The sequence below is a fragment of the Neltuma alba genome, unplaced genomic scaffold (genome assembly GCF_004799145.2).
Source record: "Neltuma alba isolate B1F8T4 unplaced genomic scaffold, ASM479914v2 tig00010335_pilon, whole genome shotgun sequence".
NCBI classification, from domain to species: domain Eukaryota; kingdom Viridiplantae; phylum Streptophyta; class Magnoliopsida; order Fabales; family Fabaceae; genus Neltuma; species Neltuma alba.
In genome coordinates this window covers 262,345-290,089 of record NW_021635245.1, presented here as the reverse complement: position 1 = coordinate 290,089, position 27,745 = coordinate 262,345, and the positions used below count along the sequence as shown (strand labels likewise).

The window sequence follows — 27,745 nt, the reverse complement described above, 5'->3', positions numbered from 1 at the left end:
TTTTTTTGAAGAGAAGAAAAGGGCCCTTCGTTCTCATTTCAAGAGGGCATATATTAACATAAAAAGGACGAAAACTGCCTTATATAATATATAATGGTAATAAATATGGTTTACAAAATTTCGTCATAACCAATTTAGATTCCGAGGCCATCCAATGCCACTTGGTCTTCGCACAATAATTTCAACTTCTGCAGAATTCCACCCACCAAAAAATGGAAAGAAATAAATAAAAAGTATCAAAACAAAAACTTAATTTTCTGCAATTTTTTCGAGTACAATGTAAAATGCAGAGACAATATATTAAACGCCAATTAGTTAGTAACTTCTATTAATTTTTTTCACAGTATTTTCTTAACTAAATTGACAAAATCAACTAAAAAACAGAAAAAAAAAAACGAGAATCTAAAGCAACAACTTAACGTGACATTCATAAAATTGCTAAAATTGTCTAGCTAATAATTTCTAATATTTCCTTATCAAGATTAAAATTGTCTCTGGCCATTATGATTTCCATTATGTTTTTAACCAAATGAGAGATGCATTCAGTTCCCATATTATGCTTGAAGCTGTTCAAGCTGAGTTCCCATATTCTTGCAAGCTGAGATTCTTATTGGTAATTTTTTTTTTAAAGGAATGCTTTGTTTAATGTATGAACTCAAACATACCTTGCAAGCAATATAAACAACTCTCCATAATATATAGTTTTAACCGTGCTTCATAATGTTATATTTTATTATAAATTGTGGTTTTCATACCCATAAAAATCTTTTCGATGTATAATACTGTTTTGGTCTGTGGTTCTCTCCATGTTGTCAGTGATCAAATTAGCTCCTTCAGGTTTTTTACATGGCCGCTAAACCTTTTAAGACAACCAAAGTAAGAGGATAGTTTTTCAACAGAAAGCATGTTGTGAATGATCAAATTAGGTATTTCACGTTTTTAACATGGTCACTGAACTTTTTAAGATGACCAAAAAATAAGGAGATAGCTTTCCAACAAGAACTCTTGATGAACAAACACCAGAAAATGTAATAGTGTGAATTCATAACTATTATAGCAATAAAAATATGAATGGGTTTACTAATACTACTGTGATAAGCATCCATTTGAAGAGAAAAACTTGGCTTTATTCATTCAAAAGAAAAGTGAACAACTAACTAGTATAACAATTTGACTAGTGAATTACAGAGGTAATCAAACACACTACATATAAAACTGCAATCATGAAAACATATAGCTCTTTAGTTACTATCCTATGAAAGTAGTAGAATAAATAGGGAAGGGTTACCGTGATATATTCAGGAGGGTCAATAATGGAAGAAGAACCTAGGATGACCTCCCTCTTGAGCTTTGATGTCATTTTATGGCAAACTCGAAGCTAAAAGATACAGAAACTTTGATATATTAGTTCATATTCCAAGTGTAACATATCAAGTCGTATCTTGATGAAAACATTTACCTCAGATCGGGTTGCTCCACCAATGATAAAGACAAAGATGCGCTTCCCCATCTTCTTGAAATCAGTATCAATATTCTTCAGCGTAGAATCACTATGCAAGGAAAGAAAAAGAAATAAGTTGAACGGGAAAAAACACTTGTAAGTGTAACTTAGTTTGTGTATGTGTAAGGATATTGAATCCGATATGTATTTGTCAATAAAGCTAGTTACGGGGTTAGTTAGAAGTAGCCGTTAGTAACTGTTATTCCCAGTATATAAACGTAAGACTAATTGGTAATTGTATTCTGTTATGTTGATTCTCTAGTAGAAGTGCATATTTAGCTCCACCTCTCTCTCTTTCTCCATTCTCTCTCTGTTTCTCTCTGGATTTTCCTTCTCCTCTCTTTCCCTCAGTTTCCCTTTTCTCTACAACTCTAGAGTCCCTTCTGCAAAGAGACTTGTAGTAAAATCTTGAATAAACTAGATCAATGTTAAGGAGTGTCAAAGCCTACTTGGTTGCTAAAAATGAACCCTGTGGAAAGCAAATGATGTTTCCATTCACCCAAGCTGTTTATAAAGTTGGGAAGGGTTATTGTTCATTTCCCTGATAAAATGACATACTTGCGACAAAAAATTGTTAATTTGGCAAAGTAAGGTTATCATTGTTTTATAGAAAAAAAAACATAATTCATAAATTAAGCTTCTACATCATTCACTTTTAAGAGTTTTTTTCTTCTTTTTTTTTAATAATCAATTTCTAATTCTTTCTTTTTTTCTTTTTTCTTATAACCAAAGGTATAAAAACTTTATTATAGTATGTACAATTATGAGTTGCAAGATTCTTTTCTATTGCTTTCTTGTCAACTGCCTTCTCAAAAGTGATTTTTGATTGTTTCATGAGAAAACATTATTTAAAAATTTAAATTCTAATTCGTTCAATTTTTTAGAGGTATTTTTGTTTCTTTTGCAACTCATTTCTTCTTTCATCTTTTTTTAATATATAATTGAATTTATAAAATTTGAAAAAACATTTATACCTCTTTATCATACTTAATATCCATATAGGTTGTGAGACTCATTCTTTTTCTTTATGCCATCCGCTTCCCAGTAACCAAATGGACCCCAAAAAACTCCTTAGACAACAAATATTTATTTGGGCAAAACATCAAATATTACTACGAGAATTAAAAACAAAAAACAACAAAGAGTCACCTTGAATATCCATCATCTGAATGACGTGATCGCCCCCAGTTGGCTGTTCGTCTTGATCTAATTGAATGTGGATTACTATTAGCAGTTCCCTGTGTCCGTTCCCCACCTCTAGTGCTTACTTGAGTTGGGGGAGTTGGTTGATTTTTACATGAATAGTCACTTTTTGGTAACTCACCCTTGCTTAGATTTTCAAGAAGTTCCTACCAAAGCATGGGCAAATTAACTTTGCATTTTACAATATAATATTAAGTCAGAAAAGTGTACCTAATATGATGTAACTCATACGGATTATTTTCATAAGCAAAAGGTTTTAAGAGTTTTTTTTTTAAACGTTTTTAAGAGTTTTTCTCGCCACACACACAACTAGATGAAAGCCGATCTGAAGTAGAAGTTTTAGCAATAAATAGACCTGATCTGATACTCAAGTTTTTCCAAAACATACTAACTTGGTGAAAGAGAATAACACAAACACAGAGAAGCTTGCATGATCACAGAGTGGACCAAGTCAATAAGAGATTACTTGGAGCTCAATACTGTTTTTCACGGTGAAAAAACTTTATGCCATACGTCAGTAATCACATTTAACATGAAATAATTCTTAGACTTGAATGTCTTTATTTGTTTATTTATTTATAACACTTATCTAAGTTATTTATGTTAATAGGCAACAAAACCAAATGTTATTTTATGGATTCATACTTTGAGTATTTATTTCTAATATGATTAAGGTCACATTTGTTCCATTATAACGGTGACGACAGGCTAAACCTTCAATGGCCTACGTTCTTCTATCAGCCAGAAGCAGTGCTCGAACTAAATGTGGATTGGTGGGCCATGGCCATACCTCTAACATGGGGTAAAATCGAAATAGTTGCCATGTTTCCTCTTCATCAGTACGATCTTTCCGTGCTGCATTCTTTTTCTGATGTATAAAAAAAAATATATATGCACACAGTTCAAAACTTAATGCAGTATGTTATCAATTGAATAGAAAGAAGAGCGAGAATACAGTGCATGCAAGGGAGCATCTTGTAATAGAAGACAAACTATTTGCTAAATAGTTGAAAAGCATTTAATAGAAGAAATTAGCAATTCTTCTACTTTATGCGAACTTGAGTTTTACTAACATTTTGTTGAAATTCCTAGTTAACCAGTCTGTACTTGACTTCCATGAGCATGGAAAACACACACACACACACATCTATATATATACACAAGAGGGACGGCATTTCCATCACACAAAGCCTCGTATAACAAGCCAAGCTATTCACAGTTCTTGAACAGTGTGGTTTGTTGTTGGTTTTAATAATATATAAAAAATATTTTACCTTCTGGTTACTGAACTTGAGTGAAAAATCACTACTAGATGCCTTCTTGTCCGATGATCCGGCCAGCATTTGCATATTACTAATTGCCTTCATGTCAATAGGTGATAGTTTTGCCAACTGCATAGATAAAAGAAGGCAATCTTATCATCCTTGCTTACTAGATTTCTTTCTTTCTTTCTAACATTATTAATGTTAATGCTGTAACGGAAAACAATGCTGAAGGCTAGGGAAATCATCAGCTGGTTTTTTTAAAAAAAAAAAATTGAACATATTTTAAGTTGAAAGGCGACCTATTTTGTCATATATGCAAGCATTCATGAATATAAACTAAACCGCATTATATGGACACATGAATATTTTACACCAGTCACTTCTAAAGGAGTCATGAAAGTGTAGAGAGCCAAATTAAGATGATAGTAATTCTTTTTCAAGTGAGTTTTCAAAACAATACCAATCTGATCATAAAAGTATTAAAAATCCTGTATTTCAAATTTAGGAGCTAAAGGCTATAGAATATTGAATGAGTAAATATTGTTTGACAAAGATATTTGAAAATTGCATATGTACGTATACAGGACACATAGGTGGCCTCCTGTGCATTGATATTTATGTTGAGAAATGAAACAATTGGAATTTGGTGGTCAAGTAAAATACATAGAAGTCAAGAATCACCTGCATCAACTTGGTAGCTTTATCTCCCTCAAACTTTTCAGGATAGACAATTGCATAAATCATTAATAAACGCAACTTATTTTCGACTGGTGCATCCTGTTTTTGGCACATATATTAATACGAAATATTAAATTCTGAATTAATTAAGCAATTGATAATAAGCTACTGGGACACATGCCCCCAATATGAAACCTGATTTGTTCTTAGAAAGCTAATAACTTCTTTGGCTCCGGCATCTCCAAAAACAAGATCTTGCTCCAACTGTCCAAGATCTCGAAGCCTGTTTCTCTAATGATTTTGTTGATCTTTCCAGCTATCTATAACAAAGTTATCAAAGCAGAATGATATTGATATATCATTTCTTTTATTTTTTTGTTAATTAATTTTGAGTTAGCATGGCTGTGAACACAAAAAGCAAGTCACCTCTACGTGGAGAGAAATCTTTTCCATTTTCTGGGTGTATTCAGGCAAGGCTTGGACCATTTTCTGCAAATCTCGTGTGGATAATTCACTACCATCTCTGAAAGTACAAATTTCTAGATTAGGGTTATGTCAAAAGAATATAGTCAAATGACTAACTGCCTATTGATCTAAGGGTCCTTCATGGACCTGCTATCTATCTTAAATGTAATTAAAACCTATTATGTTAAAATATTCGAGAAAAAGGGCAGAATTATTGTCCTTCAGTCACAAAATCCGGGACTATTACAAGAGAAAATATTTTTCATTTATAGTGAGATATTATAATCATAATATGCTTGATTATAGTGAAAGTATAGTTACAAGGATTAGGATAATGAGCCATTATCATATAGGCTCCTACTCTGTGCATATATTGCCTCGTTCGTATGAAAAACCAAGCAATTACATTGTTGTGGTAAATCAAGAAGATACTACAGTATTAATATTCATTGAAGGGATAGATAGTATAAGATATGATCCTGATACAGATCAACAACTCCTGATCATAATTCTGCAACTGTTGGACCAGGGAAAAAAAGAGAACCATTCCATGATCTCTCTCTGCATGGTACTAGAGCTATTTTCGAATTGTAAATATAATTCTAAATCTAATTATGATGGAAGTGATTGTAGAGATCTGTATCAATTAGGCATTCATTTGTAAAGCCCCCTATAATGTATGAATAACTGTAATTCTTGTTAATAAGTTACCAATAAGAATTTCTTCCACATCATTCTTCCATTAAATGGCTAGCAATCACAGAATAGGAAAAGTGTCACATCCCAAATTTTGAAACTAGAAATACTGAAATTAGCCTGAAATGGGTAGGCTACCGGATCCTTCTTGATAGAGGTCCCAGAGATTCTCTGAACGGACAGCAGGATTCCTAGGGACTAAATCGCAAAGGAAAAGTTTTCTGGGATTGAGAAAAGAAGAAGTTAGAGACTTAGAAGAAGTCTGGAGACCCAAAAATGAGAAATAGAGATAAATGTAGGCCAAAGGTTATGTCAGAGGCCTCAATGAGGTGAATTTTGAGGTTAAGCCAAACTAGGGACAAAATTGTAATTTTGGAAAGTTTTGGGCTAGTAAGGGCAAAAATAAAAATTATGCCCGAAAATCCCAAAAAATAGGAGATGGTAAGTTAAGGCCTGAACACTTCAGAAAAATGGGAATAAGGTTTAGAGGCTTGTATGAGGCTAAAAATGATGAAAACGCTCCTAGAAGGAAATTGTGGAATTCCCATGGTTTTGATTGATTTGAAATATCTTCAAAAATAAATTATTTAAAGTATAGGGAGGCCTCAAATAATTGGAAGAAAATGAAGAAAAATATTTGAGGAATTACCACAGGTTTTAAAAATAATTCCGTCCCTAAAAAGCGAAGAAGTTGGCTTTAATAGAATTTAAAGCTTATTTATACACTATCCAGGGAAAATCAAAGTCAACTGTCTAGAGGCTAACTTTTGACTTAAGAAAAATTAAAGGAATTCCCCATGATGAATAAATAGTATTGGTACCCAGAGATAGATCGTTAGAGTTGTGGACTAGTAGAAAGAATTCGGTCAAGATCACTCCGAAATAAATATTATTAATTATTTTAATGGAAAAATAAGGGAAGAGCATCACTCTCTCTTGTTAGGCATGTTATATAATGCCATGCGGATTTATTTGAGCTGACAAAATGTTGTCATAACATGTCCCAGTGGTCCCAGGAAAGTCAGGACCCTAAAAAGTACCCTATACGATGCAGAATGGCAAGATAGGTGGAGGAATACCTAATGGTTGTATTTTGCACGAATTTTATATTAATTTTCTCCCTATTTTAATGCCAAAGTGATCAAGGAATATGGAGGAGACAAGTGTACGGTTAGATGGGAAAAGAAGGTATTACGTGCACGGTTGGATAGAAGACAAGTGTACAGTTAGATGCAAGACACGTGTATGGTTGGATTAAAAGCATGTGGCTTGATGATGTAAATATGATGTCATCATGATAAGGTAAGCATGATGTCATAGGACACTTGTCACCATAAATTAAAAGAGAAAATGGACAGTCCAGATCAACCACACATTTTTAAGATCAACAGCCCAGATTTAGTTTTGTTTTCTATAAATACCCCCTCCCCTCCCTCATTTTCGTCCAACCTAGAGGAAACCTTAGGAAAGCTCTGGCAAAATAGTTTCTAGATAGAGAAAGAAGAGGGAGAAAAAAGGCCAAGTGGTTCCATGCAAGATCAAGCTCTAAAACAAGGTATGTTCAAGCTTTTTGATGTAGTTTTCACTACCCTTGTTGTTATTGAGTTTGGTTATAGATTTTAATAATTTTTGAGAGCTTGAAACTCTAGGAGGACATGCTGCACGAATTTTAAGGATCGGGGAAGATAAAATTAATGTTAAAATAATGTTTAAAGGCTTGAAAGGAACAAGAATCAAGTGGCTTTATGTTGAAATTGGTTGAATTTCATGACTATGTAACTTGAGTTATATTTTAGTCAAGGCTAGTTGATGGAGAAGGAGTTTGATTTTGATTATTTTGAGCTTGGAAATGGATTTTACATGAAAAATTGTGTGGGAATACTATGTGGAATTAATTTTAGAAAGGATGGAAATCAAGCTCAGTAGTTAGAAGTCAGTATAGCTCAAAGAAAACAAAATTTTAATGTTGTGTATTGCCATGGCTCTAATGAATGAATGGAAATGACGTGTTGATGTATTCAGGGCCATGATACATCAACAAAAAGGAATGACAAAGGTTGAGCAAGCAATCTTAATGGTTGGTAGCAAAGGGAGCAAGAGGAAGTAAAGAGGAAGTTTAAAGACACAAGGTAGCAAACTTGACCTTACTCTTATGTGCTTGGTATTTGTTTGCATGTATGACATGTTTCTATGTTATATGATTTTATAAACTCATGTGTTGTGATTGTTAATGTGTTTGAAATATTCCATAGGCCTATGTGTTTTATGATAAATGCATGATGATTTCCAAACATGTCATTATAATATAACGATGTTAAGTTGCAAGCATATTATAAATGCCAAGCTTGCCATATATGTTTGGGTGGTTATTGTTTGCTACTGAGATTCTTTCGAATCTCACCCCTCCATAACCAATTATTTAGGTCAATCAATGATACACAATGATTGCATGAAGGAGAGTATGAGAAGGAAGGAGAAGAAAGTGGAAAACTATTGATGTTAAGAAACGGTTAAGGATTTATGTATAATTCTCGTATTATGTAAATTATGTATATGAATGCCACTGGTGCCATGTATTTGTTTAGAGTGTTTATGGCATGAATGGAGATGTATGAGAATGAATAGGAAAGGATAAGGCCAAGTTATGCGTGCCAAAACAATAAAAAAAAATTAAAGTAAGAATTGTCTAATTGATAAAACATAGGTCCTGGAGTAGTCAGCTTCTAGCTCCAGTTTGACCTTTCAAATGTATGAATTGAGCCATGAAACTTGGTATATGTATTATACACATCCCAAGCTTTAAAATGATAGGTAGATCACCTCAATTAGATGTGTATACTAAGAGATACGAATTTCCAAAATTGAGGCAAGAAATCTGGAAGATCTAGAATTGACCAAATGAATAGTGATTTTTATGGAATAAACTATACGAATTGGGCAAGGATAAGTCTAGTTTCATATTTTTCTCCTCTAGAGAATTAAAATAGTTTCAAGTAGAATTTTGGAGCATCTCAATATGATTTTTATAAAATTAGTTATGATTTTTTGAAGTTGGACCAAAAATCTAGAATTTAACCAGTGTACAGTAACCCAAGAACCAATTGCAAATTTTTAATCTACGGCTTGTTTTATGAATCGCTTGAACCATAATGCTTCTAAACGTGTACTCTGAGGGGTTAAAAGAAGGATGTTTTATTTTGGTATCATAGCAAAGGTTTTGGCAATTGTTTAAATAGAACAGAGGTTTTGGTAAAAGCTCTGACAAAGGTATAAATAGAGCATTGGTTCAAGCAAAGCCTGATATGAGTGAAATCCCTATCAAGGAAAGTGATGGGTTACTAGTATTGGTCCAACTAAGGTTATGAGATTGAGGTGATTCTCCAGGGGAAATGGACACATAGGAGAAGTAAGGAATGACAGAAAGTAACTTAATAGATAGGCATTCACAGTTAAGAGACTCCCCTTAGAAAAGGAATGATTGAGCTGAGAAAGCTTGACTAGGGTATGAGTCAAAGTCAAAAGACTTCTCCAGAGGGTAATGGCTAAGAGTATAATAAGCCCAGTAAGGGTAGAAGTCTATACCTTAATAGGGAAGCAGGATGACAACCTAAACCTTAAGTAATTGATGATGAGTTAGATGCCTCGCCTAGACACAACATAGTAAGGTGATTAAACATTCACTGTGTGATGTGATCAGTGTTAAGATCAATACCTGACCATAGGAATAATTGGTCAGAAGGTAAAGAAAGTTAGAAAGAGTAGAGTCAGGCAAAATTTCTCTTGAGGACAGAGGTGAATAGAAATAAATAAAGATGTGATAGTTGGTGGTTGTACTGGGAGCTGATATATAGAAAGAGATAAGTAAGTTCCTGATGATGCCTAGAGCCTGATGATGCTTAGACACATAGTGACGTTTGGGACTAGTGAGTCTTCCTTTATGTTCCTAAGGCATCAATGAGAAGTACGACCATAGCACTCAGGCCAGTAAGAAATGTAAGAGGTGAGATTCTTATGAATGGATGCCACTACCATGATGATCGAACGAGTCAAGTCAAGAGGCTCCCCTAATAGGGATTTGACATGTAAGAATGTTCTGGGATAGAGATTAAGTAATAGCAGGTCTTGGCTATAGAATGTCTCTCAAATTGGGAACACAGAGTTGACACCGCTCTACTAAGAGTGAGCTATTATTTGAAGGGAAGGGAAGGAAACAGTTACAATGGGTTGACAACATTATGAAGGTAACACGCGTCCTTTCAGAGCGGTAGAGTTGACACCGTACTGTAAAAGTGTTATGTCCTCTATCAAGGTAGGGAAAGTGGTTAAGTTGACATGCTTTGGTGTGAGTAACACATCCTTCCATAGAAAGAGTAATAGCAACCTAGGAAAGGGTCACGGAGTTAACCTTACTCCAATGAGAGCGAAGTTGGCTAAGAGTAATGAAGGGATGGAATACTTGAGAAGAGATAGAGATGATTTTACAAAACCTCTCCCTGTAAGATGAGAAAAGAAAATCGTAAGACATGGCAGATTGGTATGGATATGATGACAAGCCTAGAAGGCCATGGATATGAACCAATGGCCTAGAAAATTAAAGGGGCATAATGAAAGGAAAATGGCCTGAGGTAGCTAAAAGTTAAGAGAAAAGGAAAGGTAGGAAAGATGAATGATTCTAGAGTTGACAGAAAGGATTGAATAAGGCCTAAGAAGATGATACTAGCATTTGTGATCAGTCTTAGGGAATAATCCGTCAGTTATCTGCTGAGGGTAGGTGACTTATTCCTTGACTCAGTCCACTGGTCTAAAGGCTCCTAAAGAGTAGACATGGCTTGGGCAGAATAGGAAAAAATCCAGGGTCACAGTAGATCTTGAAGAGGCTTATGGTAGAGCGTAGTAGCTCTCAAGGTCACAGTAAACAAGCCTAAAGGAAGGTTATTGAGCCATAAGGGTGGTATCTCTTTGGAGCGTGAGAATGAGATGACCAGGGATGACTCGAAGATGAGGAAACCTCCTCAGGTTGGTTGCTTAGTACAGAGAGAGTAACCTTGACTTTTTCACAGACACTATTATTGTTGAATAGGCCGACCTCAATTATGTTCTACTCAACAAGGGAAAGTGAGGAGAGTAAGAATTAAGGAACCACAGGCTGTAAGTCTTGAAGGTTACACATTCAGCAAGCTATATGCGAAATGAGAATGTGAAAGAAAGGAGATACGCTCTTAAGATAAAGATGAGAAAGGCAAAGTATGCAGAAAAGAACAGATAAGGGCAATGTTAGAGGAACCTAGAATGCCATGGTACAGTGAAAGATCATGAAGGCAAGTATACTGCTATAGTATTATTATGAAAGAATGGGCCTAAAGTATAGAAAAAGTGTGAGCGGCAATGATAGGATACTTAAAAGCAAAGGTCATGGTCGTATAATGACAGAAAAGTAAAAAGGGGAAAGCAATGTAAGTATGGATTCCAGGATTGAAACCTGGTAATAAGGCATAAAGGAAAGCTAAAGAGGCTAAAGTTGAGTATAAGTAGAGATATTCTCCTTAGTTAACCTCTCATTAAGGGTAAGAATAAAGGTTTGACCTAGAAATTTTAAGGACGAAATTTCTTTTGAGAGGGAGAGAATTGTTACATCCCGAATTTTAGACCTAAAGTACTAAAATTATCTCGAAATGGGCAGGCTACTATACTTTTTTTTGGTAGAGGTCCCAGGGATTCCCTAGAAGAACTGCATGATTCTTAGGAACTAAATCGCAAAGGGAAAGTATTCTAAGACTGAGAAAAGAGAAGTTAGAAACTCAGAAGAAGTCTCGAGACCTAGAAATGAGAAATAGAGATAAATGTAGGCCAAAAGTTATGTTGGAGGCCTCAATGAGGTGAATTTTAAGGTTAAACCAAATCAAAGGCAAAATTGTAATTTTGCAAATTTTTGGGCTAGTAAGGGCAAAAATGGAAATTATGTCTGAAAATCTCAAAAAAAAAATCTCAGAAAATGAGAAATGGTAGGTTAAGGCCTGAATACTTCAGAAAAATTCTAGAAAAATGTGAATAAGGTTCAGAGGCCTGTATGAGGCTAAAGATGACGAAAATGCCCCTAAAAGGAAATGGTGGAATTCCCAGGGTTTTGATTGATTTGGAATATTTTCAAAAATAAATTATTTAAAGTATAGGGAGGCCTCAGATAATTGGAAGAAAATAGAAAAAAATACTTGAGGAATTATCACTAGTTTTAAAAATAATTCCGTCCCCAAAAATCGAAAGAGGTTGGCTTTAATAGAATTTAAAGCCTATTTATACATTATCCAAGGAAAGTTAAAGCTAATTGTCGAGAGGTTGACTTTTGACTTAAGAATAATTAGAAGAATTTCCCATGATGAATAAATAGTATTGGTACCCAGAGATAAATCTTTAGAGTTGTGGACCAGTAGAAAGAACGCGGTCAAGATCACTCCGAAATAAATATTATTAATTATTTTAATGGAAGAACAAGGGAAGAGCATCACTCTCTCTCTCTGGGCATGTTATATAATGCCATGTGGATTTATTTGAGCTGAGAAAATGGTGCCATAACATGTCCTAATAGTCCCGGGAAAATCAGGACCCTAAAAAGTACCCTATATGGTGTAGAATGGCAAGATAGGTGGAGGAATACCTAAGGGTTGTACTTTACACAAATTTTATATTACTTTTCCTTCCTATTTTAATGCAAAAATGATGAAGGAATATGGAGGAGACAAATGTATGGTCAGATGGGACAAAAAGGTATTACGTGTACAGCAGGATGCAAGACACGTGTATGGTCGGATGTAAAAGCATATGGCTTGATGATGTAAACATGATGTCTTCATGATGATGTAAGCATGATGTCATAGGACACTTGTCACCATAAGATTAAAAGAGAAAATGGACGGTCTAGATCAAGCCACACATTTTTAAGATCAACAGCCCAGATTTAGTCTTATTTTCCATAAATATCCCCTCCCCTCCCTCATTTTCGTCCGAACTAGAGGAAACCTTGGGAAAGCTTTGGCAAAATAGTTTCTAGAGAGAGAAAGAAGAGGGAGAAAAAAATGCCAAGTGGTCCCATGCAAGATCAAGCTCTAAAACAATGTATGTTTATGCTTTTTGATGTAGTTTTCACTACCCTTGTTGTTATTGAGCTTGGTTATACATTTTAATGATTTTTGGGAGCTTGAAACTCTAGGAGGACATGCTTCATGAAATTCTTAAGAATAGGGAAAGATGAAATTGATGTTAGAATAATGTTTAAAGGTTTGAAAGGAACAAGAATCAAGTGGCTTTATGTTGAAATTGGTTGAATTTCATGACTATGTAACTTGAGTTATATTTCGGTCAAGGCTAGTTGATGGGGAAGGAGTTTGATTTTGATTATTTTGAGCTTAGAAATGGATTTTACATGAAAAATTGTGTGGGAATAGTATGTGTAATTAATTTTAGAATGGTTGGAAATCAAGCTCAGTAGTTAGAAGTCAGTATAGCTTAAAGAAACAAAGTTTTGATGTTGTTGATTACCATGGCTCTAATGAATGAATGGAAATGATGTGTTGATGTATTTAGGTCCATGAAACATCAAGAAAAATGAATGGCAAAGGGTGAGCAAGCAATCTAAGGTGGAGCATCTCAATATGATTGTTATAGAATTAGTTATGATTTTTTGAAATTGGATCAAAAATATGGAATTTAACTAGTGTACAGTAACTCGAGAACCAATTGCAAATTTTTAATCTACGGCTTGTTTCATGTTTTGCTTGAACCACAACACTTCTGAACACCTACTCTGAGGGGTTAAAAGAAAGATGTTTCACAAAGTGAATGGTAACAATGTGGTCCAAACCATGAGTACAGTGTGGATTATGGGATACAAAGCAAATCAAACATTAAGATATATTTCAAAAGTAAAGTCAAAATACGGTGATGCAAACCTTCCACTTTGATGAATTTGCGCAGCTTTGTTTTTTGCCACAAAGTTTTCCATCTTATCTGACAATCTTTCACTAGCCTGGTATTTCAATTGTGAAAAAGCATCAACATTTTGTACCAAAATCACTTGAGATAAGGTAAAAGAGGCATACATCTGCTATATGTGCATGGCGAATCTCAAGCCACACCGAATCATGTTCTTCTAAGAGTGCCTCTTTCTTCTCAAGATCACCCCTTGTTTTACTAGGAACCTAGAATGCAACATTTTATCTTGAATTTTTAATCTTCAGATTGTAAAATTACAACCAAGAGATATAGGGGAAAGGAAACCAATAACAGATTACCTCGTATGTATATTTATTTCCTTCCATAACCAACAAATCATGACACATAGCATCATAGGTCCATTCATGAATGATAGGAGCAATCTGTCACGCATAATCAACACATATTTGTCTCTCAAAACGTAATAATTTAAAGGAGAGAGTTATGGTGAGTAGAACTACTATTGATATATTACCACCTAAAAAACAAAGTCTTACCTGATCAATAGATCTATCCACAATGAGCAGTTCGCATGTTTCGCTTGTGGGAAGTTTGGAATAGTAGTTTTATATTTAGAAATTAGGTCCCAAACTGCATCAGCAAGTTTGGAAGGAACCAAATCACGAGCTGTTGATTGTTCACTTTGCTTGGCAGCACGATACCACACACGAGGTAACTCCTATTGACAAGGAAGCATTAAATTAAAGTAATCTTTTATAAAAATAAGCGTAAAATAATTAACAAGATTCAGTGCTACAACCACTGAGATAAGGGCTTATAGTATAATTACAACAACATTGCTAAAATATCACAATTAGTTATGGCAACCAAAAGAATGGTAAAAATGATTGGTATATTATTATGTATGTAAAATACAAATATTTAGGTTTCAGTTATGTTAAATATGAATTTATTGGACTTTGTTGCATACATTTACATTGTTTGATGTTTTGTAGCTCTCTATAAGGCCCATATAGTGATTTTCTCTTTCTTGGAGGCCATGTTTCATGATTTTTAATCATGTTTGAAAAATAGGATAGATATTAATTGTGAATCTTAACTGTCTTGAAGGTAAAATCACTCTTTTTTTAGAAGCTTTGATCAGCATAAAGCCCAAGTTTGAGGGTTTTCTTCAATTATTATACACAAGGTTCCCCAGATATAATCACACTTCAAGTATTGAAGGAAGAATTCTCCTCCTACTCTATGAACTCTTTTTCTTTTGTGATGATTTGGAATTTTAGTCTTGCTTTTATTTCTGGCCAAAAATTTTAGTCTTACTTTGATGTTAACTTTTATTTGTATGAATTGTTAAATTTCTCAATTAGGATAGGGTGTAGCCTAAATGTGAATAACTTTACTTGTACTCTTTGACTCAATGTTTTGAACTTGATCATCATATTTATGTATCTGATTGTGTTTTAAATTATATCATAACTTTTGCACTTACAGGGATTTTATGCTTGATCATCATAGTCTCTTTTACGGGAGAGCTAGATGAACTAAGAGGTGAGGAGTGAGCCTTGATATTAGAAGTAAATGCAAACATAACTAAACAAGAGACAGATTTAAGATTTTAATGACTTAAATTGTAGCTTAACAATTTGGTTAGATGTGTGGGCTGCGATTGAGCTAAATCAACTCTAACTACTACATAGAAGCTAATTAATCAAGAGTTAATTAATTAGGTTAGATTAGTGGGTTGCCCAAAACTAAACCAAACCAAACCTTTGAACACCCTTAATTATCATGTTCTTGAACACACGACTAATCTGAACTTAAGCTTTAGTTAGGCTCAAGGGGGAGCTTTCCCAAAGATGGTTTTTGCATAAACACAAGATAAAACTCGAGTCAGTTAAGAGGAACATAACCCTATAATAACACTTCCGCAAGGACCAATAAAAGAAAAATACTATTATCTTTAGATATTCTCTGTACTTATTAGCACAGCAATTATACCCGAGAACATTTCTTTAACCATCTCAGACTCACTCCTCTAGCCCATCTATGCTCATGAGCAACAACTTTATTAACAAAATAAACTTTTCTATATTCTATCCTTCCTAGTCAACCTTGTTCATGGAATACGCCATAGTATAGGGACTTTAGCTCTCTAGCCAAAGTACCACTTTTCAAAACATGTCATAATCAACAAAAGCTTTTGCATGCCTCACATTAGTTTATGGCACCTCAATGAAACTAGAAGCTTACCATAGAACAAGAAGGATAAACAAGTCAAACGCACTCATATTGATGTGTTTGGGTTGATATAGGGCAAAACAATATAAAGAGATGCCTTAGGAATGAAGGCCATGAAATGTGAATAAAGACCACGGAACAAGAAGGATAAATATATGTGAAAAGAGAACTGAATAATATGAAGAAAGCTTAGATAAAAAATGCAGGGATTCATTCCCAAGCAATAGGAATAACTACATGGTATATAGAAGCCTAGAAATAATGATAATTTTTAATAATAACCTTGTTTAACTATAAAATAAAGAAATAAAGCACAACCTAGACCATAGTAATGAAAAATCCTATTGTACTAACATGTTCTAACTTCTCTTAACTAGCTTTTGAAGTTGAAATATCTACTGTATCATCATGCTAATCATTAGATTTGCCACAATTTCATAAGTATTGCATTGCATAGTTAATTATAAACTAGAGATGAATTAAACATACATAAATAAGAAGCAATTAGGATACCTTTAATGAAGCAAACACTGTAGCCATTCGAGTTGCCATAACATTCAAGCAGGTGTTAAATCTTCGAGTATTCTCAATATTGCCAAAAAGTTCCTCCATTGCCATATCTTGATCAGTGATAAATGCCTACACCATATTGAGCTGAATAGAAAAATCTATTTTTGTTGAAAGTAAAATAATCTATAGTCAACTTTGTGCTTAAGAATAAATTAGCAATAATAGGTTATCTTAATAGTTTCACATCAACATCTAAGGATATATATGTTACTCATTTGTTGTGTGTTTTTCCATGTATAGTTGAGATATACATGCCATATGTTATTAGTTTTACCTTATCCTTGTGGAATTTATATGTTGAGTAAATTATATTGATCTCCCTTCAGTTTTACAAACATTATATAAATTTCCCTTTTGTTTTGAAAACCTATATTTTAGTCCATTTTATATACCAAATTAACAAATACTCTGTTCTATTAGAGAGTCTCAATTGTTGTTTTGTATTAATTAGGTCAAGTTACTTATATATAATATGTCACGTTCTCTATTCACACATAGCCATGTGTCCTTTTTGGTTTCATATGGATCTATAATTAAATGCTATTAAATGCCAATATTTCAAAAAAATGACATATGGTCATATGTGATTGGAGAGTTTCATATAATGGATATAAGCAACTTGATGTAAATATTGTCCCAATTAAAACTATGTTAAAAATTTTAAAATTACTGATTTTCCATCATAATTTAATTGTCTACAATCTCTCACTCTCTATAATTTGAAGATATCAAAATAACTAAATATGGAAATATTTAAATAAATGTTTTAAAAATGTTATATATTAAAATAATAAAATATAAAGTGAAATGAATATAAATTATAATTACCAATTATTCCTCGTTAATCATTATATTGAATTCTTAACTCATTATAGTCATCATGGATTGTAGATGTGCTTGAAATATTATTTTCAGCCAACTTATTATGTATTTAAACTTTATAGAGTTAGTAAATATATAAGTTTGCAAAATAAAATTTATTTCACTTAAAAGGATAGGCATTAAAGGTTTGAGGTTGCAAGTGGGATTGAACCCACAACCTCCTATTTACAAGATAGCTTCATGCCATAAGGCCATAACACATAAATAAAATTTAAAATATGATAAAATAATTTCTAAAATATATGCGTTAAAATTCCTTGTTGGGTAACCTAACTAATATTTAAATAATATTTCTATCAAAAATAGTCAATTTTTGGTCCAGTATATTTTATTTAATGGGCCAATAATAGATGGCCGTAAATAAAATCTTCATAATAGAGGGAAGGTAAGTGTCATGTAACTTTTGATTTCAAGGAAGGTTTATATACACATTTTAAAAATACAATAGATGTCTTTGTAATTAAGGTAAACTAAAAAGGAGATCAATGTACTTTACTCTTATACCCTCATTTTCTAGGCTTTATTGTAGTATCTCGAGAATGTGAATATATATATACCCATATATATAATTGCATCTTTATGTCAATGATGATTAACACAAAGGAGTATTGTTATAAAACACCTAAGCTTAAAATTTAGCCTCCAATATGGTGAAGCTATGATTTCAAGTTTGAGATTGTTCTAAACTTAGAGGACCAAAATGATTGGGGCTCCTTGAGAAAAGGTAAAACCAACTTATCACCTCAATGGATAGAACTACCTGTAGTGGTTACCAAGTTTGAAACTCTTTACTAAAGGTAGAAGAAAATACAAATGTCTCAAAAGATCAACCCGGCAACTCGGTAGTGGTGACTCAAAATTCAAGGAGTGGGATCCTGATAATAGAATGGTACAGGTCATAAACTTGATGACAACTTTGAGATAGTCTAAAGCATCATGAGGTTAGAGAGGCTAGAAAGAAGGCATTTTTATCCTTAAGGAATGAAGCAGCCTTGTATATCAAAGGCCTCCTACATTACTTTGAATAAAGTACTATAAGCATAATTCAATTCTATGATACACTTGACCGTCATTAGCATTAGTGACAACTTACTTATTTGAAGCACATGAATAGTTGTGCCCCACAGATGATACTTATTGTAATTATAGTCAAGAATAGAAGACAAACTACAAATTTTTACCAGGTTTCAATTCAACCTTCAATGATATTACATGAAAGAAAAGAACCTAATAAACACCTCCCAAAACCTTAGAAAGGTACATATAGCAATCAAGCAAGAAGAAAATTGAAAGAAACTAGTGTTTGGGGTCCCCCATCAGCCTCATGATCATGAGTCAAATAGATCTAGCATCAAAAGGAACTACAAATAGAAAATATATGCTCAAAAGATGGCTAATAGGACATGGAACTAACCGCAAACGTTGTGATAAAGTTAAAAACATAAGAGAAGTTTGCTAGAAATCTTGGTTAGCCTAAAATGAGAAGAACAACAATGTGAATGTGGCTCTATCATAAGAAAAAAAAACTATTGTTTTTTACCTCAAAATTCGTGCATGTTCTTCAAATGATGTTGTTGAACTAGAATCAATAACCTAATTTGAAGGAGTCTAGTCATTGTTAGCATACAAATCAAGCTACAATACAAATATCAAGGATTATGAAGTGATGTGTAGGCATTTGATTTAATAGTCTGATGACATGTCACTTGGTTTATAAAGGAAAGTGACGAAAGTGTTGACATTTATAACAATGTAGATTGGGCTAGAACTAGGTGTATGGAAATGGTAAGCAAGCAATGTTACAACAACAAATCATGATGGCTATTTAGGCAATAAAAGTTTGTCTAGTTGGTAACGAGCTGGCTTATAATTAACAAGGTTGTTATTTCAAATCTTACCATCGATATGGAGACATTGTTGGTGGGTAATCTATATAAATGCCTCTGTAAGCATTCTTTGAGCCTAAAGGCATGTCTTAGCCTGAGTGAGCCCCTAAGACCACTTAAACTTTGTTGTATGAAAAATAACATTACAAAGGGCCATTTAGAGACAACTCAATTGGAAATAACTAAGTTATGGCCATGACTTTCTAATTCACTCTAAATTGATTGTAGCTAACTCTAACTCTAAATTTGTAAAGCATATTCTACGCATGTTTGTTAAATTTTTGTGTCTTCCAATTCATTTTTATTGACTTATTGCTGAATCATGCATTAAATTAAATTAGCCTTGATGGCTTAACAACTTCAAGTCCCATTGAAATTCTACCAAGGTTAAAGTTACATAAGTAATATGAAGAAAAATTAAAATTTCATTTGTTACATAATAAAATATAAAAGTATAAGTTTATCTATACTATAACTTACTTTTTGGATAGCTTATAAAATTTTATAAAGGATTTATAATTTTGGAGATTTTATATTAGAAAGGTTATAGACTACTCTCCTAATCATTGCGTAACAAATTGGTCAACATGACATAACAACAAATAAATATTGCCATCAATGGAAAGAAAGGAACAGCTTTTTTTATTACATACCTGGTTATCTACTGGAAAGTATTCCAAATTCATCTACAAAATTAAAGTAAAACCATCCTCAGAAAAAAGGTTGTGAAGGCTATTAAATGCTTATAACTCTATTAAAAGGAGAAAAGATATATTAACCTCTCTCAATGCACCTATGCGGGGTAAGACACTTGTATCACATTGAATGTGTTTTATAAATTCCCTTGGAACTGTTGAGCTAAAAAAAATATATGCTCTGCCAAGGAAAAGAAAAGGAAAGAAAGAAAAATGAAAGAGAGAAGGAAATCAAGGCTACCCCCATAGTTAAAGCTTACAAAAGATATATAACAGCAAATTGGGCGGAAAAAACCAGAATTTTCTGCATACTTCCTATACAAGGGCTCCCTTCCAGACATGTCTGACATTAACATGATAAGACTGCATGCTAAAAAAAGAAAGGTCAATAAGGATGTAAAAGATTGCAAGTTGAATATGTTTTTTTTTTTTATAAAAAAGTTCAACATAAATAATGAAGCTAGGTAAAATAATATAATACAAAGCCAACCGATTTTCTAGATTTGAAACTAAAATAAATTTCATTGGGAAAAAACACTTTTCAACAAGAATATACCGATAGAAATGAGACAAAATTTGGATACTTAGAATATGGTTTGTTTCAACTGTGACAATAATAGATGCCAAAATACTTCTATACATACTTTATATTAAAGCATCATAATAAGCAAGAATAGTAGTGGAGCACTCTATATATGTACTTTATCCCTTTATAGTCATCCACTTTCAAAATATTTGGGAAAAACAGTTCAATTACAATAAAAACTCCAAGAGATAAACATAGGAGATATTAAAATTAAGGGATTATTTTCATCCTCTCAACACTTGCCTTGGAGCTAAAAATTACAAAAACTTGAACATGTTCCATTTAAAACCTATTGAATTAGTAAGAGGGTTAAAGTACAATTTTGTCCTTAAAATATTTTCTCAATAGCCCTTAGCAAGCAAAAACAACCCTTTTTGCAAGACCATTCAAGGTGGGTGAACATTATGGGTGAACCCTAATTTTCTAGTTCTCATGAATCTTTGGATTTATCTATCAGTTTGAGGAAAAGTTACAAAAGTTACACTAAACATCCTCTATAAAGTTTCATGGGCTAGTATCTTACCATAGGTCATTATGAGTGCCATTTTTTCTAAAAAAGCTCTCTTTGAAAGCATACATTAAGGATTTTGTAAGCGGAACACAAGCTATAAAGGGGATAACTACAGTTGAAAAAAATGAGACTTCACAAATCTCATTTTCTACAAGCAAAAACCATGTTCTATCATCTATTAAGTTTTTGAAGATGCTTTAAGGACTATCAATGTAGCATAGCACCGTTATGGAACATGGAATAACATATATTTTCTTCTTTTAAGAAACTTCACATTCTTGAAGTATCTCTGTACATGAAAAATCCATCTAGGTGGCTCTTCTTCATAGAATAAAGGTAGATCCAACTTAAATCTTGTCATGTTTCTCTCTTTAGACCCACTCTCCATCATCAATCTCAATCACCCTTTCAAACTCTTAGGTAATTTTCAATTCAAGTGGTTATAGGTTATTATCTCTGCATCCTTTTATATCTATTAATCAATTTGCCAACAAGTCCTTTAACATGGCTCTTTCGCATCCTAAAATCAAGAAATGGTAGTACACATATTCTAGGTAGCTTTTCAAAGATTAGTTTCCTATACCAAGTGAATACATATGTCACCTCCTTTATACTCTGATACTCACCCCAATAATTCATTATTCATAATACCTCTCTCGTCTAATAAACAATCATTTTTCCACATTTGCAGTAAATTTGTCTAGTTTGACCCAATCCCCTATTCTTCTTGTTAAATCTTAGTGGTTCTATATCCACCATCATCTCTAAGCATACTATTAAGATTCCTGATGAAATAAAGAATCTCAAAGCCACTCTCTAGCTCATAATGGCCAATAAAATTCAACAAGTTGAAGCTTCGAATGCGAAAAACAAAGGCAAAATAATGGTCAACGAGAGTAATCTATGGATTATTAAGCGGTGTAAGGTAATAGAGTAGGTGAGTCAAAACTCTACTTTCAAAGATAACTTCCAAGGCAATGGGCCAAGTAGTTTCCTCTAATTAAGTTATGGTATAACACTAATCACCACTCAACTATAAATATGACTCCTTTTGAGGCAATTTATGTTATCCCTCTTCCTAGTCACTTGCCTTATCTTGTTGCTGACTCATCTAATAATGTGACGAATAGGAGTGGCTTTTCTTGTTACAAATAAATGAAATTATCTAACAAACAATGGATTAGTTACTTTGAGAGAAAGTTAGTTAGTTTGGTGAGAGGTAGAATATATTTAATAAAAAATTCTCTAGATGTTAAGGCTGTCTAAGAAATTGAACACTTCTTTTTCTTTTCCTTCAATTTACATGCCTTTTACTTTTCTCTTGCTACAAGTAACTCTTTCTTAAACCACAAGACCTTTATTAATTCATAATACCTACTAAAAAATAACATTACACTTTTTTAATTGTATAAAACCTTACTAAATACTTTATATTGCTTTAATCCATACTTAATTTAAATCTAGGATCTTGTCACAACTATAATCCAGTCTAAAGGAAAGCAAAGAAAAGTAATAAACACATATACTCACTTATTTATCATCTTTAAAACTTAAGCAACTCGCACTTCCCAAGATATCCCTCTAGACAAATAATAGGTCCCACAATTCTTTGATCTACTACCTGTAAATAGCCTTATCAACCTTCTAGTAGTTGGTCTCCACTACAACGGTAATTATGATAAAGCAAATTGGTTAATACCCTATTAGTTCTATTTATAAGTTACTTCTAACGCATTTCTCACAGACCAAGAAAACTTTAACTTTATTAACTCTCATTTAAAATTTAACAACTTTTCAACTTTATCCCTATTTAATATACAATATACCTTATGAGAACAAAATCAACAAAATAATAAATGAAGGTTAAAATTATACATTCATATGAAAACTTTTTCGCTACCCGTAAATAAAATTAAAGGAGTAATGTTTTGCATAACTCATATGGCACTTTATGACTTTAAAATAAAGTGTATAGTTATTGATAAAGAAAAAACAAAATTACTTCTCTTTTATTGGCTGCATGAAATAAACAACATCCATAGACGGTAGTGGTTGCCTTCTCTTGAAAACGTCTTCTACCACTGCAATAAGAAGTCAAGTAGTTTGTAACAAATATTAGAACAATATCCAAAGAAATGAACTTACAATGTAGCTTAAAGTAGAAAGTTAGTGCAAAAGAGTTTTTGGGGGTCAAGCAATATAGAATAATAAAAAGCACTACAAAGTAAGTAGCAGTAATACTGAACTTTGAAGCAACTAATTTCTTAAAAGCTTCAAAAAGGTTGATTCACCATTTCATGAGTGTCAGTTTTTCCTAAGAAAGGCCTAAGATATCCACTTCATTAAAACTAATTTTAGCATCATCAGCTAAACTTAATAGGTTCCAATAGAAGAAAAACAAAAAGAATAATAATGATAATAAAAATAAAAGCAAACTCAAAATGCTTACATGAAATTTCTTGGTCGGTGATATCTGCCATTTTACATGAATGTGACATAACTTTCAATGTGACTTTATCCATTATGAGCACCTGTGAAAATTAGTTGCTAACGTGGATTACTATCAACCTAAAATTTACTGATAGTTAACTCTAAGAAATAATAAAAAGAAGGCAAGTTAAGATTGACTTATTCATGACAGATGCATGAATAAACTTAAGTAGTTAAATCTGTCTAGAGAAAGATGTATAGGTTACTATCCCAACGTATAAGAATATTAGCTTCATATCCCTAAAAGTTTTAATGCTGAATAGTTTTAAAATCTTATAATGGAGCCAAAAAAATTTAGACATATAGAACATCATCATAAGTTGCATCAAACTATAAAACAACTAAAACTTGTAAAAGCATATTTAAGAGAATTTATGAAACTTAAATAATCTCCATTTAACCCTCTATCTCCTTACAAGCCATCTTGATTGAAATTCAAATGTAACTCAGAAACTAAGAACCACGATAAAAAAAATCATTCTCTTTTTGATAAAATCTCTAAATTGTGCTTTAGGAAATGACATTGCTTATGCATTCCTGTCACGAGGCATATATATCAAAGCAAAACAAGATATGTATAAATAGGTAACAACTAGTATAAGAACATTAGTGGTAAAACAAAAGACTTCCTTATAAGGATTGGTATACATTTAGTTCATGTTTAAGCCATTACTTATTTGATATAGTTTTAGATGTTCTAATTAAGAATGTCCTAGAGGATATTACCAAATGCTTTTTTTTTTTTGGTAAATGATACAGTCATTATTGTGAAGTCAAGAGAGGATAGTAACTTGAGTTATAGCGAAGGACCTTGAAATTAAAGGGTTTTCACCGGAGTAGGAATAAGACAGAATATATACAGGTTCAATAAGAAGCAAATTAGAAATGATTTGGAGACAAAAATGAGGGACCTATCATTTCATAATTGGCAAAGTTCAGTTATACAAGATTGATTACACAAAAAGATAGTGAAATTGATGGAAAATTGTATGGGTGGAATACAATCTACGTAATTAAGATGAAGAGAGGTATCTAGAGTTATTTTTTATTTAAAAAAAACTAATGGGCTTAAAGGAAGTTTTATCAAATTGTCATAAGATTAGCAAAGAGTGGAACAAGGGAAATGATCGCAATGGTTATTGAAGGCTCTGACGCCATGAAAATTTTCATGACTAAAAGGCTTTGACACCATGAAAATCCAATAATCAAGAAACATGAGTATAGTTTTTTGTTACCGAAAAAAAATACTCCTAATTTTTTGATATTGCCAAATCATATTGGGCCTAATAAGCATTAAATGATTAAACTTAAAAAGAACTTAAGAATAGGTGACGATAACCATGGTTGGAATAACCTAACGCACTTCAACAAATATAAATATGACACCACATTCATTTAAAGTTGTTAATCTTAACCATTAAAATGGGGAAAAAATTAACGAAAAAGGACGAATCAGTGGAAGATGAGTGATGCTTCTAAAACAGTTAACGAAACTAAACATATGAAAAAGAAAAAAGGGTAAACCTTCTACTCATAAAAGCACGCTAATCCTTTCACACAGGCAACAATAACGTCAACAAAAGAGCTACTTAGCAATGGCATCAAAAAGATTAGTAAGGAAGTCTTCATAAACATTTTTGAGTTTGTACAAAATTAGTTTGTGAAGGTAAAGGTCATCAGTTTACTTACTTTTCGTCCTTGTTTTTTAAAGGCAATTTGCCAGCCTTTTCTTAAATCCAAGTTACTTGGGTATTTTAGTGTATAACATTGGCAACACACAAAGAATGTAACTGAAACATTCTCACAACCATGGACTACAATTCACAAAATTAGGCTTTTATATAGACTTTATGGCTAGAAAACATGTCTTGCTATTGAATAATTTTATAACTTTCACTTTAGAATAGGACTAAAGAATTAGTTTGCAAGTCAATATACAGAAAATATATGATAAATGAATAGAGAGGATTTGGCTCCACCTTTATGATTATCTGTAAAAACCCCTTTCGCCTATGCTCTTTATCATAATATTTAAAACAATCCTAGTAACAGAAGAAACAACAAACTTGCATTATTTAAACTATACGTTTTATGGGTAAAACTAAGGGTCCTCATTCCATACTCATCATTATAATAAATTTATTTTTTTAAGATGTGTTAGCTATAAGATTATTTTTATTTTCAATTCTGAATCTATTAACATGAAAAAATTATATAAAAATATAAAAAAATTAAATTGAACCTAGAAGATCAAAAATCAATTTTGAATAGATCAAGATTAAGATCAGTATTCCATGCTTATCTTTGTGATTAGAATGTGCTCCCAAAAGTAAAGCAAATATAATTGGCTAAATAGGTAACAATGCTCTAGAAGTTCGTCAATCATCACTAGAAATGGTGAATTAAAACAAACAATATATGAAATTAACTAAAGCAACGTTCTTTAGAAAGAAATTATCGTAGTTAAGTAAGGAAAAATTAACAAGCTCCAGAACAACATCGTAAACTGTGACCGCTTCAATCACTCACCTTCCATGATTTAGAATCCCCTGACTTTGCTGCTCCAAGCATTTCAAACAATAACCCTACATGCAGCCAAACATGAAAAATATTACAAAATATATTTAAGAAGAAAGTAACTAATGTTATGTCTCCCGCATTGAGTCGTAGAAGTCAAATACTTATCCATAATAAAGGGTGAGAAAATGATGGAAGCCAAAAAAAATTAAAAAGATTCAAATAGTCGAATCTTTCAAATATATTTAGTGTTATTACATTTTCTGAAAACTAAGTGTCTCCTAAAGCCAACACTATCAATTCGCCATAGCAGTTTGTATTCCAAAATCCAAAAGATTCTATATATATATATATATATATATATATATCCCAGGTTAAAGGAATATAGGAAAAACTTAAAAAAATACAACCGTTTTCTAAAATAAAGACTTGGCAACCTCAAAATTGAAAGGAATACATCCACACCAAGCTCAGCTTCGTAGCTCAATTATGTAAAAACAAATTAAATTCAATCAAGCCCCCAGAAAAACTGCTCTGTGTCAAGATTTTCCTTATTGAAATTCTTCTCAACCTATTTGTTCGGAGAAACAAATGGATAAATAACAGAAAACAAGATCCTCCTCAAAACGAAAGACAATAGTGCTTACTGTCACGGCTAATTTGGCGAAAAGGTCTATATTCGGATGATCCACCTTGAGTTGTCTCGGAATCCGACAACGACATTTGCAGAAGCTGATCGTGAAGATGGAGGGGCCGAGAAAGGGAAGAATCCGTTGGAATTGCTGAGGAAATGAGGATAATCAAAAGAGTCGTCCGAGAAAAGTCGTTATTGAGTGTGGGGACGTGAAATTTGGGACCGAAGTTTCGGTTACGTTTTGCGCTCATGAATGAATGGTTTCTACGTTGTCGTTTTGTCTCTCTTTCCTAGCGACAGGGAAATCGAACACCCAACGTAACGACGCTCTCGCCGAGTTATTTGCATAGATGACAAATAGATATAATAATATAATATTCACAATATTACTCCTATAATTTAAATAGAAAGCAAGTATAATTCAATCGTTTTGAATCAATGCTGGCTTTAAATACCAATGACAAAATTGCTGTTGAAAATCGATTAATTAAGAAGATTTATAATTAAAATTTTTTATAATAAATATTAGGATTTTGTTGGAAATAGGGGATTATTATTTTGTTGTGATATTAAACGTTTATCTGTACAGTTGTTAGTGGGTGATGTCATATTGCCCAGTACGGCTTTAGGTTCTTTTTTTTTTGTTGCATTTTTTGTTTTACTCTATAAACCTTAGGCCTTTGGTTGTAATTGAGGTCCATAGAGTTGTATTGTTTTTGTTTCAGTAATGAGAAGATCCCCATTATTCCATCATAGAGTGTATAGGAATAGGTTTAGCGCTTGGTATTTTTCATGGTACCAAAACTAAGGGTTTTCCCTCAATTTTGATCAGAATCCCATAGTCCATTCATTTTCTACGTTTAGCCAGCAAACCGTAATAGGAGAAGAAAATTTTGCCGCAGAGAGCTTGTCTTCCTCTTGCCCATTGTAGATCCATCCATCGGACACCCAAGGTGCTTCAATCATCCATCACATTCTTCT

At 32.8% G+C, this 27,745-nt stretch overlaps 1 protein-coding gene across 1 annotated transcript; it reads right to left on the bottom strand.

Annotated features, from left to right (window-relative positions):
• Positions 1-134: 134 nt before the first annotated feature.
• LOC114755761 (protein transport Sec1a-like) lies at positions 135-26,853 on the bottom strand. Its single transcript, XM_028944637.1, is given in 23 exon segments — positions 135-188; positions 1,289-1,378; positions 1,460-1,550; positions 2,651-2,850; positions 3,495-3,572; positions 3,979-4,095; positions 4,651-4,746; positions 4,843-4,928; positions 4,931-4,967; positions 5,074-5,170; positions 13,752-13,828; positions 13,902-14,000; positions 14,094-14,177; positions 14,292-14,335; positions 14,338-14,473; positions 16,507-16,632; positions 19,985-20,017; positions 20,111-20,207; positions 20,339-20,389; positions 23,126-23,204; positions 23,573-23,654; positions 26,143-26,198; positions 26,778-26,853. Coding segments are annotated over 23 exon segments (1,986 nt in total).
• Between the last annotated feature and the right edge of the window lie 892 nt (positions 26,854-27,745).